We start from the raw sequence: 13,989 nt of genomic DNA on the forward strand, positions 1-13,989 counted from the left end.
GTAAAATTTGTCAAGAACCATGGGAGCTGGAACATGATTTTAGAAAAAAAAGTCTATCCCATAATAAGAGACAAAGGGGGCATTCAATCCCCCCCAGAATAACACTGCGGTAAAATTATTACCGTTAATACGGTAATTTTAAAACAGATTTCTGCTCGCCGTTCAGGGAGTCGCGAACAAAGAGCCAGCGTTGAAATTACCATATTAACGGTAATAATGCGCACTATTACCGTAATATCGGTAATAGTGCGCAAGCCACATTACAGTAACGAGGCCAATTAAATTCCCCCCTAAGATAGGATGGAAGTATTTTAACATTGTCATAAAAAAAAGTTTAACATTATTTTTCTGGATAAAATAAAATGGACAATTTGGTATTTTTTTTAAAAAACCCTAGTAAAAGTATGTATTTTCACACCATTCACAAAAGGGCCTTAACCTGCCGCACGACTCAGATTACACCTACAAAAGTAAAAATAATATTATTATTTAAAAATAATTAAATTTTTCTTCATTGTTTAAAAATGTCACAAACGGCAAATGTGTTTCATTGTAGCTAATGGGTATCACTGAAACATTTAACCTAAGTAATAACAAAAACTGCACAGCCAAAACACAGCAAAACACTGTCACAACTAATTTAGAAAACATATAAACCACTAACAGCATGACTATTGTCTGTTTGTGAACAATTGTATAGGCTGAAAATAAATCCATGTTTCTCTAAGGAAACAGAATGAAAAAAATCAAATGGTACTGTTTAAGTAGAACAATAGTGCCATGCAGTGGCAGGAATACAGTATGGTGTTCATTAGTTAAATTTGTACTATAAAAAAACAACTGAAAACTCTTACTTTAATAGGTGAAATTATTATTTGAAAAACTACCATATTGACAAATAAAACTGTCAATCTTAAACATTACTGTTTATGGAAAGCATAGTGGATGGCAGAGTATCAATAGTGTTGGCTGGTACTTTCTATTTCTCAATATTGGTAATACATGGGAGGAATCACTGAGAGTACTGCTGGTATAAATACTAAACGTCGGGTTTGAAAAAGTGGAGATGTTGCCTATAACAGCCAATCAGATTCTAGCTATCATTTTGTAGAATGTAGTAAATAAATGAAAACTAGAATCTGATCAGTTGCTATAGGCAACATCTCCACTTTTTTAAATCCACAGTTTAGTAACTATACCCCCTGGTGAGTAATGTGTTTTCTTCATAGTGGTCAACGCAATGGACTGCTTGTGGTATCACAGTTTTTCAGGCAACACAACTTAGATTAAATATTTACCTACTTTCTTACCTTCTATGTGTTACAAATATCTATGGTTTTGAGATGCAAGGCAGAACCAACCATTTATTTATTTCTTGATCTTGCATCAAGCAAGTTAATGGTGTTATATAGGAATGACTGTCATGTGAAACTGATATCTGTAAATACATCTTGTGTATATATGTTTTTCTCCCATAATGCAGTCATGCTGTGAGCAGCATCAAGCACCATTTAACTGTGTATGTAAACAAATTTCAAAGCTTCAAATCTATTATTCACAAGCTGTAGTGAACAAAATCAATTCTGTGCATGGGGGGCATGGAAGTGGTGATTAAATCTGCCAGCTTGTTCATTTTAAACCAAACTGGCTCAAAATCACTGCATGCGTAGGATGAAAACGAATGGAAATGCCTGACCAGGAAATGCAGAACCCTTCAAAGTGTCATTGTGTGTTAAGACGGTAAACAAAATATAAAATATTGATGTTTGCTGAACACTTACTGACTGTTACTTTATCTTTTTCTCCCAGCATGATATTGTTTGGTGATAAGTCTCTGTGAACGATCCTTTTTTCTTTGTGTAAGTACCGCAGTGCTAAGCATAACTGAAATAAACAAGGTAACAGCTGAGTGAAAAATTAATTTAATTTCAAAGCAAATTAAAGAGGTATAGATTGCATTAGTAAATGTTGTTATGCATTCTGTAGATAACTTTCTAAATGAGTGATGTCACCAAGAAGGCAGAGTATTTGTTATACATAAACAGATGGATCATGTGAGCACAAGAAATTCAACTATTTGGCAAAAATGTTATTGGCAAAATAGAGTAACAGAAAGTCAATTAGTAGAAAAGAACTAAATTGGGTTATTTAACTAAATAAAATTAGGATGATCCTATATGGAATATTCTAATAAGTAAAGCATACTTACCAACCTTGCAGGTATGGCCTCCAGAAGATCTGGGGGGGAGGTGGGCGTGTGGATTGACAAATCACATCATTTAGCCCCACCCCCTAAACTGTCAACACAATTTCTAGCCTATTATGGCAGTGGGAGGGCCCACAATAACGATACTTAACTAATGAAGTGGCCAGGAACCGGGAGTTTGCCCTGCTCTCTTGGGAGTCTGGGAGGACTCCCAGAAACACGGGAGAATTGCGGACATTCCGGTAGGACCTTTCTTTTTATAAAAATGTGCTTTTGTGAAATATGGTGTCACGATAATGACTTTGAGGGTGCCACTGACATATATTTGCACAACTAAGCAAGGAGGAGCGAAGTCTATCGTACCCCCAGTTTTCACCAGGGACCCCCTGCAAGGAGGTTTTGGCTTTGCTGCACAGGTTGCGGTTCTCCAAGTTAGTTATCAGAGCAGCAGGTGGAAAACAGGAATGGTCGTGCAGTCCGCTTCAGATACCAAATGATAGAGTAGTACACAGGGAAAATCCAAAGGGTAGGTCAGAGGCGAGCCAAAGGTCATGATCCAGACAGCAGATAGTACCAAATCTCAGGACAAGAAGGTAGTCAGGAACAAGTCAGCAGTCAGGACCAAAGTAGCAAACAACAGGAACAAGGAAACTGGAGACAGGAACGCTAGAGCTGGTGAAACCAATGCTCTGGCACCAGAATGGAGGAAGGAGGTGCCTTTTATACCAATATGTGGCCCCTTATTGGAGGGACATCATTTTGGTGGTCAGATGCACTTGACCGCTAACATACAGGAGAAAGAAGCGTCTTGTTGCCTAGCAATGGGACGCAGACCTACTGCGCATGCGCGCACAGCGGAAACTGGAAGTACGTTGCTAAGGCAACGGGACACAGCTTGGCACAAGAGACAGGCGTCAGTCCCCGGCATGTATGGAAAGTGCAGGGATGGCGCCTGACATCTGGTCATTCCATTGTAAAGGGAAAATATAAACCCTGTTCATAAGAGGGGACTATATATAGTATAATGTACCCCTTTTTGCAACTCTAAGGATATTGAAAGATATATATAGACACAAGGCTGCATGCTGGATGTATTTATGCAGGTCACGTGAATCTGAATAAATGACATTAGGGGGTGCATTATGCCTTATAATACACATTTTCATAATGAACGGGAAATGTTGCCTATAGCAACCAATCAGATTCTAGCTATCATTTTCTAGAATGTAGTAAATAAATGGTAGCTAGAATGTGATTAGTTTTTCAAACCGGACGGAAAACTCTCAGCTTGATACATTTACCCCTAGAACTCACCAATTATATGTAATGGTAGAAAAAACACAAGTGTGTGAGTACATGTATGAACTAATGTGACATATACCCTTATCTGCAAATCTTTGACATCACTAACATCTGTGTTGTTAACATCTCTCACTACATTTAACATATTAGGAAATACATCACCAGCATATTAAAAGGAAAAACAATTAGTAGATAGGGCAAAGCAATCACTAACACTCTGATCATCAATAAGTAAAAAAAGAGATAATATTCCATTACTCTATAATGACACTTCGCACTTTTTTATACAATATATTTGAACAATACTAACATCTTCTCTACTTTATTCCTCCTTCCTCCATCAAATTTAGCTAAGCCATGCATTCCTAGTGTTTCAATACACAAAACTATAAACAATACATCAACCTGGCACCTTTCCTTTCTCTCAATATTATATAAATAAGAAAAAAACACAATAAAACAAAAATCTAAGTGTACCAAAACACAATGTAAGCTATATTTGTTCTTATTGTCAACACCTGAACTACCATATTTCATATGAAAAGTGAAATCAAATATCAAGCACTCAAATAGAACTGTGCCCATCCTCGTCAAATTACAATAAAAAAAACACTTTCCTTAGGTCAAAGGCTAATGTGTGCAACTTGCAGTTTTTTTCTTTTGTACAATGCTAAGCCACACCCACAATTTCACCAGAAGACCACCACATGTTGCTCCATGACCATTTTGATTGAATAAATCATTTGACCTGTGTTATTTTATGACTGGTAGGAATTCCTTTAAAATAGTAACTTCCCCTACATGGGTTATCACTGAGACTCATATCCATGAACTATGTTTTGGGAATGGGGTTACAATCGAGAACACCATACATTTACCTGTATAAATATATTCCAAAGTCGTTCTTCTGTAAACTGTTGTTTTTTCTCCTTGAGGGACTTAAAGTGCTCGCCCAGAGATGCCCCTTCAATGAGCTCCATAACAATGTAGAGTTTGTCATCTGTGAAACAGTTCATCAATCAAGACAAGACTGAATATTTTTACATGAAGATACGCAATTTTCATCCTTAAATCAGAATAAACTTATCCTAAATCAAGTTTTAGCACAGAATTTGTCAAAGCTGTCTGTAATTTGGAAATTTTTAAGCCATTGTTTTGGAGTGTATTTTGACAATTAGGAAATATAGATCTAGGTTTTAGTTATACAGAGTAACAAACAATCCAGTAAAGGAGGTAATTAATGAGTAAGCAACAGTGGAGAGTGTGATTCAGCCTGTTAACTTTGTAATTTTCCTTTAGCGTAGATAGTTTTCTACAGCCCTCTGTTTATCTGGCTGCTGTATACCAGAGTAAATAATGTACCTATCCACCCCTTAGCAGCTCCCGGATTGGATATCATTTGTATGCACTTCTGAAGAGGAGAAAAGATAGGAATATTGACACTTTTCTTCAACATGTATATCAGTGGCGCATCTATAATGGGTGCAGGGTGTGCAGTACAAGGGTGCCCTGCGCTGCTGACCCAGAGCTACCACTTCCTGGTCTGAACCCCCTGACCGCTACCTGGTGCTGGTACCTGCACAGTAGATAGCAAAGACTCTGGCACTATGCTATCTTCTGCACAGGAGCCTTATTTTTTTGTGGGGGTGGTTTGGTGGTGGGTGCAAAAAACTTTTTAAACACCTATGGTGGATAGACATGTTTCTCCTACTTTCTCCTAAGCAACTTGCTAGTTGTCAGTAGTTTTGGCTTGAAAGCATTTCAAGACAGAATCCAAATCCAAACAACGTTTCAATTATCCTCAAATAATATAGGTAGTTTTACTATTATTGCTGAATGTAAAAAATAAATATACTCTGCTTATCAAAATAACTATTTGTATTGTGTATTACAGTGAAAAGTTTGTCTTAAGAAATAGCCTTAGCTATAAAATATATGTCACTAAATCCCACGGATTTCAAACAACACAAAACAAAGGCTATTCATATATTGTATGGTTCTATTTATATATTTCTTTAGCATTTGATCAGTTCACATAGAATTCATTGGATCTGCGCTTTTATAAAGATACAATTATCACTGATTAGCAACCTCACGTGGTCACAAGCAACTAGATGTTTTTAAGGAAGGATTACAAAACCTCTCTCCTGCTCTGACAACAAATAATGTTTTGGAGGCTGGGAAAATGCAATTTTTGCAGTGCTGCTTGGGGAAAGTAGCATGGATCAGCAAAACCTACAATTTGTTGTCTGAAAATCAATGTGTTGTGTTAGAGAATGCTAAACTGCAGACTGATACCATTACGCTAGGTGACTAGGATAGTTTTTCAAGCGAACTAACAGCTAAATTTGCAAACTAGAAGTTCATTTCATTTTTAATAGCCAAAACTGGTTGTGAGTTGTGGGTAACCTCAAATGCAAAGCATATCATATAGCCAAAAAAAGCATATAAACAACAACATGTTTACTAAACTGTAAGTTAAATATATTTTTTTAAATACTTATTTTAACTGATATTCCCTTTCATTTAAATATCAGGCACAGAGTCAGTGATTTTTATGGGTAACTATGAAAATATTCGTTAGCATACATTGAACTTTCTACATCACTCACTTACTTACTTTCTAAAAAAGTCCTATAATACCGCACAATGTTTGGGTGGCAAAGCTGCAAAACAGAAAATAATGACTCATTGTATATAAATAAAATAAGACATATATTTCCTGTGAGGTGTTACATCAGTATTACAGTAAACAACCACAAACGGAAAAATCATACAGTATAAAAAGTATACCTTCATGAACATGAATGACACCTTGACGTTACAACACGTTAATACAAAGTGATAGATGTATTGATAAGCTTTGAATTGTGCCTCATTTTGTTTGGACTGTAAAAACTGGCATCATGTTGTAAATTAAACATAGATGATATCTCTTTAAAACAAAAGTAGAAGGTAATAACAATTTAAGAGTCATTTATGAAGGGAAGTCAAAAATGAGGAGGCACCACACATAAACTACTACTATTTCCTGCTTTGTGACACTATGTAGAGTTGGACACATTGCCTCAAGCGTAAGCAGGAAAAGACACACACAAAAAAGTGCATTTACATACATATGTTCAGTTGGACCCATCTCAAGATTAATCCAGCTGTACACAACCAGCATTTGCATGTTCTAGTCCTCAGACTCACATGATTGAGTGAACATAGCATACCCTATAAACATAGCATATCCAAAATCCTACCAACACTTTTTGCTAAATACTATAACTCACTATATAAATTCGAGGCAGATCCCTTGATCAACCAACGCACTCCAAACCTGATCAGTGATTAATTCCACTCAATATAACTATCATAATTATCAACTGGCAAACTGGCTAAACTAAATGCTCTCTGGACAGAAAATGAGGTTCCAGGGCCCATACAATCCCTCCTTTGGACTAAAGCCTTGGGCTTGGATGACTTTGCGAATGACTTTTATAAAGATTTTAGTGGAGATCTATCACTTTACTTTACTGTACTATACAACAACTCTTTTATCCTGTCGTAAGACTAAATATCAACCTCCCTCCGCATCTTGGTTTACAAATACCATCCTCCCCGTCAGATTTGCTAGAACTTAACTTTCCAACCTTAGTAGAAAATTACATAAACTAACCCAGTCCTTCTTCATAGAAGGAGGTGAAGCACTACATAATGTATGAAGTGGAACACATCCATCTGGCCACCAAAGGAGCTATTGCTGGAGAGTGGAAGTCCTGCCAGTGCTGGAGAATATCGTAGCCAGAATACACTTCTGCCATAAAATGAAGATGATCGTCCCTACCAGTAGAATTGGTATCTCCCCAAAACATCTTGGTAAGACCTATGGTCAGGCTTCAAATTAGGATGATGAGGAACATAAGGGTGTTTCTAAATATGTAAGATTGTAATAGTGCAGACAACATCACTGTATTTACATTATGCTCTTAGGTCACCCCTTTTTACTGTTAGTGAAGTACCTTTACCTCTCTTCTTCCCCTACTCTCCTTTAACTCTATCCCCATTGTAAAACTAATAAAGAACAATTAACCATATTTCTTTCTAGATCATCTTATTATCAAATAGGTATTTATGACAATCATGTCTTCCAAACAACTTGTATTTATAACAAAACTGTGTTCAGATATTACATTATTTATATTCATTTTTGGAAAGGGCAAAATTACACTGCAATTAAAAGCAGAAGAAAATCATTTTCTGTGGAAAGATAAGCCATAGTGTCATTCACTATACAGATCATTTTTTTTTAAATTCGGTTTTCTCCAGTTCTTCGGGTAAAGCTATTACATTACTGTTATTGAACAATTACTCTCTGTATCTGTTCACCAAGGACAGCAACAGGAGGTGAAGCATAGAACATGAACATGAAGGAAAATGTACCTGTTCTCTGATTATTGTTAGCTCAAACACTATGTTCTCTGCGCTGCTGTCTCGGTCACTTTTGTCTTTACCAAATGCTGGGTTGTGCAAATTAATCTCTTTCATTGCAAAGAGATTTTGTCCGCTGCATTTTCTGACCTAAAGAGAAAAAATATTATAAGAATATACAATTAAGAAAACACAACTCACTACTGACGCTATTCCCTTGTCCCACTTGGGTGAATTTATTTGCAGAAACACATTAACAAGTTACATAAACTAATGTAGAAGAAAAAGAATTAAAACAGTTGTGATACTTGTAAAGGAAGTCCAGATATCCGCTTACTGTCATGAACTATTTAGAACATAAATAAGGCTCCACTGAGAAGTAATTCAGGATAAAAAAAAGTAAAGATACAATTAATTAGGGGGGTGATTGAAAAATGAAATTGGTACACAGTAATTTGAAGAGACTTTTCCACTGTTGCCAACATGAGCGGTTCTCTAGAGGAAATCCCCTGTGGAGATGAACATCAAAAAGAATAATGTGGGTGGGTATGACCCTGGTGGACAATCAGGCACATTCAGATCTAAGTGGGGTATTCAATTGTTAGTGAGATTTTTTTGTTACCCTGCAGTGTTAAAAAAAAATAATTCTCCAGCGGGTTTTTGCCGGCAATAGCGACCGTTTGGAGTTAGCGCAGCGGGAAAACTCGTGCAATTCAATTGAAAAAGAGGGAACGCATTAAAAATTGTGTTTGCGAGATAGTATGGGAGTGAAGGGGAGTTTTAACGCTGTCATGTATAACACAAAAAAGGTTTTGCATACATTTCCATACGTTAGATTGCATTACACACTGATGATATCTACATTACAGTACTTTCTTTTAGCATATTTTTTTATTGAACTATTTTTTACCATACAATCATCTATACCATGTCAAAACACATTACTACATTCATATTTATACCAAAAACATACATAAATCTAATTAATAAGTTATTTTATTTATTTTTTTCAATATTTTTTCACAAGAAAATCAACTTACACAAGTTAAACATTAGTGATAGACATAAGTTTAACTTTTTTTCAACATTTTTACATGATTTCAAATACTTTGCAGAGGTTTTTTACTTTTAACACACCCTAAGGAGGTGCGAGATAAAACAGCATATTTGCCTGTTTTACCCGCCATGTTAAAAAAAAATTGAACAAGCTTTTAATGCGGCTGCCTCTCGCACACCCTATACTTTCAATAGACCGTCTACTGGAGCGCAAGAGGACCGTTTCATGAAAAAAAAGTGTAGCGTTACAAATGGAATTGAATTGCGGGTAAAGTTAACCCGCTCGAAAATGATAAAAAAACAGCGTTAAAATGACTTAACATGCTCAAAAAAAACAACTCACTGACAATTGAATACCCCCCTAAAAATGCACTAAGTCTAATATACTCCATCTTATCTCAGCCAGGTAAATGGTACCTGTATGTCAGCTGGCACTTACGTTAATACAGAGAATTAAGTTTATCTTTGCCGGCTAATCTTTACCTATATGTTTTACTGAACATTTACAGAAAGTCCATTTATAAATGGGATATATTTCTGCTATAGAACAGTGCATGGCTGTAAGTTGCGTGCTTACACAGACATAATACACATAATTATTTATCGATCAAGATGTTCACCCTGCACTCAGAAAGGAATAAGAGAGCTATATAAAGACATTGATTATGCTTCAGCCAGTGGATTTAAACACACTATAAAAAAAACTCACCTTATATACACTCCCAAATGCTCCACTTCCAAGGTAATCTAAAATTGCATAGTTTCCAATAAATTTTGTGGGTGTTTTATTTTGATTGATGCCTTCAATGCCATCAGTGACTTGCTTCAGTTTATCTTCCTGGAAATAGAGGCACACAAGGCCATTTACTTTTGCCCAGATTAAACAATATTTGATTTTCTTTAATAGCAAGCTAAGTACTTACTGGTAGTGAATTTAATTTAGATGCAAGGTCTTCATAAGTATTGATATCTCGAATGTAGTGCCCAATATCAATAAACATCTCAAATAAATCTGGTGGAAAAAACCTAAAACAAAATGTTTAAATTATATTAATTACATATATCCAAGGTAAACAATTATTACATAGTTATATTACTGTGCATTAAAGTTTTTCTTTTTCAGATTATAGATTTAACAAATACCAGCACATTATATTTTATACATATTATTTTTTACTTTGATTTCTTTTTCCCCAGAAATTTTATATTTTATATATTACCTTTTGAACAGATCTCGGTTTCTTTCCATGCTAAAGAGAAATCTTAATGCTCTGAACGCATAACACTGCGAAATAAAAACAAAAAGGCTGAGAAGCTAAAACATTTATGCCACAATAAACAAACAGTAGAACCCAGCAGGATCCGACATAATAATCACTTTCTGCCAAGCATGGCATTCATTTTGCTTAGTCTATGATCTTGGACCATCTGGCTGTATATCCTTCTAGTAGACATATGCTACCATCTGGACGTTGTACCAGAACTCTCCTATTTAGTGATATTCTGCTGTACATACATATATTTAATTATCTGTAGTCATGACAAATGCAACACACAAATAATATTAATTGTTTTACTCATATATTGAACTGTCAATATATAGAGTTATTGAAGCAAAATAGATCTTTCTCTAATACGGTAAGAATTGATGCATAAAGTAAATGCAATGATGCAATTTATTTGGAAAACCTGAGGTACATTCAATCAATGCCATTCAAAGCAACAAAGTGCAAAGTGGCCTGGAAGCCGTTCCAGTCAGGTCAAGGGTCTTCAGAGCCCACATCTCCACAATGCTAGGTGCAGGCCTTACCCTGGGATAAGCCAAATTAAACCCAAGGACTAAATCTTCAGCCCCTACAAATGGGAGTGGCTCAGCATGGTCAGGGGAATAAAAGCCATAAGGCAGCACGGTGGCTTAGTGGTTAGCACTTCTGCCTCACTGTGGTCATAAGTTTGATTCCCGACCATGGCCTTATCTGTGTGGCGTTTGTATGTTCTCCCTGTGTGTGCGTGGGTTTCCTTCGGGTACTCTGCGGTTTCCTCCCGCGCTCCAAAAGCATACTGGTAGGTTAATTGGCTGCTATCACCCTAGTCTTTATGTGTGAGTGTGTGTGTGTGTGTGTGTGTTAGGAAATTTAGACTGTAAGCTCCAATGGGGCAGGAACTGATGTAAGTTCTCTGCACAGCGCTCCAGAATTAGTGGCACTATATAAATAGCTGGTGATGATAATGATGATAAACTTCCTAGATAGGGAGTCACTCAAGCCCCCTCAATCTAAAAGTGAAAAAACAAATACCAAGTCTTGAATAATTAATGCAGTAAGTGTTCTAAACCTAGTTAAAAGTCCTTATAAACTTAAAGGACGCTATGCAGGTATAGGCCTGGTATTTTATCTATATTAAGGCTTTGAATCAGTGGGACCTTTATTAAGTTTTATTAAGTAGAGACTACATTGTACCTAGTTTTCTTTCAGAACTCTAGACCAGAAGGAAGCACTAGAGCTCGACCTAGAGTCCTGTTGAAATTGCCTGCAGGTGAATCGGAGAAGAGAGGAGAATATTTTGTGGGCAGAATTTTTCTATTACTTACCAAAGGTCTTCTGATGACAGGTCCTATTTCAAATATCTACTTGGGAAAATAAAAGAGGGGGTTCATTTCAGTGCAATATTTATTTGCACTGAAACGTTGGCCAGGAACATGTTGTGCATTTGGAGTTCCAAACAGCATTCATTGAAAATAGTGTACTTTCTAGAAATGCATTATACTAAATAGTTTAAGATAATTTAATTGTATGTTTTCCATCCTAGAATACACTGTGCTACTTTGTAGTTTATGGGGGGAATTCAATTCCCCCCGAAGTACCGCCGCGCTAAAACTATTACCGTTATTATGGTAATAGTGCGCGTAATTACCGTTATTATGGTAGTTCTAACGCCGGCTTGTTGCTCGCAGTTCCCTGAGCTGCAGGCAGAAAGCCGGTTTAATATTACCGTAATAACGGTAATATCCATAACGTGGCGGTATTTCGGGGGGAAATTAATTCCCCCTCATATGTTAATAACCTGAAAATGTTAATATGAACCTGAAGATATTCTCACCTGTAACAAAGTAGACTTGCTTCTAATACAATCATTTTGTCTGTTTGGTAAAATCATCCTACCAATAATGTAAACGCCATTTTCCTACATAGAGGATAAAAACAAATATAATGCTGTTATACAAATCAGTATTTTCCAATATTGTAACATGTGTAAGCATACTGTGTTATTAAATGATGAGATACACTGAGGGTCTGAATCATTAAGGTGCACAAAACGAATAGACAACAAAAGATTAACTGTGAGAAGGGACCACCACTCCAGTCTATCTGCAGTGATAATGCCCTATTGTTGGTCAAGGCACAATGTCACTGTGTGCCCATATTGTTCTCTTAACTAAAGCAGTGTTCTTCCCTGCACCTATTTCCTGTGTGATCCAACTGGCTGTTTTTACTTGCCACCCGGCTCTTGAAGCCCAACAGAGTACTATTATAATAAAATAAACCATTGTTTCTCCTATTAGAACAGCACTATGTGAGCACTACAGCCAGAAGTGTGTATTACACCACTGACCACCAGTCTGACCAGTCCTGGCAGGTGTGCGCAATAACCTCCAACATTTTTCATTATTATTGCAAAGTAATACAGCTGTCCCCACCCGGCTGCTTCTTAATATCACCCGACTGGCAATATTTTCTGGGAAGAACACTGTAAAGTGTCTAATAACCTTGCTACTAAGTCTAAGGGACATTGCCCATCAATTCTTCTGGATATATCTGCTGCCCTTACTCATACAAAACCTTGGCTCCTTTGACCTAAATAACACCATTCTCATTGCATCACTCTGTTCATTTAGGGGTATATATTTACTAAACTGCAGGTTTGAAAATGTGGAGAGGTTGCCTATAGCAACCAATCAGATCCTAGTTATCATTTATTTAGTACATCCTACAAAATGACAGCTAGACTATGATTGGTTGCTATAGGCAGGTATTTCATAGATCTTCAGTACCATCTTTATGCATCTAGAACTGCTCTCTAAACCTCTTTCTGTGTTATTTCTTCTGCTCTTTTGGCTAAGACTAGCGACTGTCTCTTAGCTGTCTACCTTCTCATGTCCGCTATGTCCTATCTGAAAGCTAATCCAGGGCCTGATCAATTAATAGGCTGATCAGGCTACAGTCTGGGGTGTTGGATCCTGGGGAGGCGGGGTGCAACTGGAATCTAAAATATTTTTTACATCCCCATATATATATTTTAATTTCAATATAACTGGTGGGCACTCCAGGTGCTGAATGCAATCGTCTAGGCTGGCCCTGGTCTAAAGGGGGCGGCCCTGACAGTTACTATCTCGGACAGGCAGCCTTACAGCAAATCCTAATGCTGTTAGCTGCCTGTCAATGCGGCTGCAGTACTTAGTCTGGTCTCGCAAGATTACCATGTCTCACAAGACTGGATTAAAAAATGTCCACAATGACAAGCAGCTACAGCAGGCGGATTTGCTGCCAGATTACCTGTTCCCGAAGAAGAGAATTTCTGCAGTGTTGGAGCCTAGTGGAGAAGACGGAGGAGCGAGGCCAGAAGATTGTTGCTGAAGAGGGAGGTAAGTGATGTGTACTAGTGGGGAGGGTGTGATAAAATGGCTAGTATGGGCTGATTGCTGGGGGTGGGTGGGTGATGAAATGGCTGGGGGTCATGAATTGGCCACTGGGGGTTAAGAGACATACACTCATTTAATTAATGTTATAAATGGGCCAGAGGAAGGTATGTGGGGGGGGGGCTCAGGGGTGGGTCATGAATTTTATAGGAGAGTGTGTAATGAAATGACTGGAAGAGTGGGTGATGAAATGATTAGGGGTGATGACTTGGATGCGGAGGTGGGTGATGAAATTGCCAAGGGGTTCATGAATTGGAAACTGGGGTGTGATGAAATGGCTGGGGGTGACAGTCATCAATTGGCCACTGGGGGT

At 37.3% G+C, this 13,989-nt stretch overlaps 1 protein-coding gene across 1 annotated transcript in view; it reads right to left on the reverse strand.

The window, feature by feature from the left end:
* NEK10 (NIMA related kinase 10) overlaps positions 1–13,989 on the reverse strand; it is a 241,337-nt gene that overhangs the window by 136,293 nt on the left and 91,055 nt on the right. The window contains exons 15-22 of the mRNA XM_075211267.1: positions 12,080–12,163; positions 10,201–10,265; positions 9,904–10,006; positions 9,690–9,818; positions 7,937–8,074; positions 6,129–6,174; positions 4,387–4,508; positions 1,782–1,884 (exon numbers count right to left, since the gene is read on the reverse strand). Of these exons, the coding sequence (XP_075067368.1) occupies positions 1,782–1,884; positions 4,387–4,508; positions 6,129–6,174; positions 7,937–8,074; positions 9,690–9,818; positions 9,904–10,006; positions 10,201–10,265; positions 12,080–12,163 (790 nt within the window). The remainder of the gene's footprint in view (positions 1–1,781; positions 1,885–4,386; positions 4,509–6,128; positions 6,175–7,936; positions 8,075–9,689; positions 9,819–9,903; positions 10,007–10,200; positions 10,266–12,079; positions 12,164–13,989) is intronic.

The sequence above is a fragment of the Mixophyes fleayi genome, chromosome 5 (assembly GCF_038048845.1).
Source record: "Mixophyes fleayi isolate aMixFle1 chromosome 5, aMixFle1.hap1, whole genome shotgun sequence".
Classification (NCBI taxonomy): domain Eukaryota; kingdom Metazoa; phylum Chordata; class Amphibia; order Anura; family Limnodynastidae; genus Mixophyes; species Mixophyes fleayi.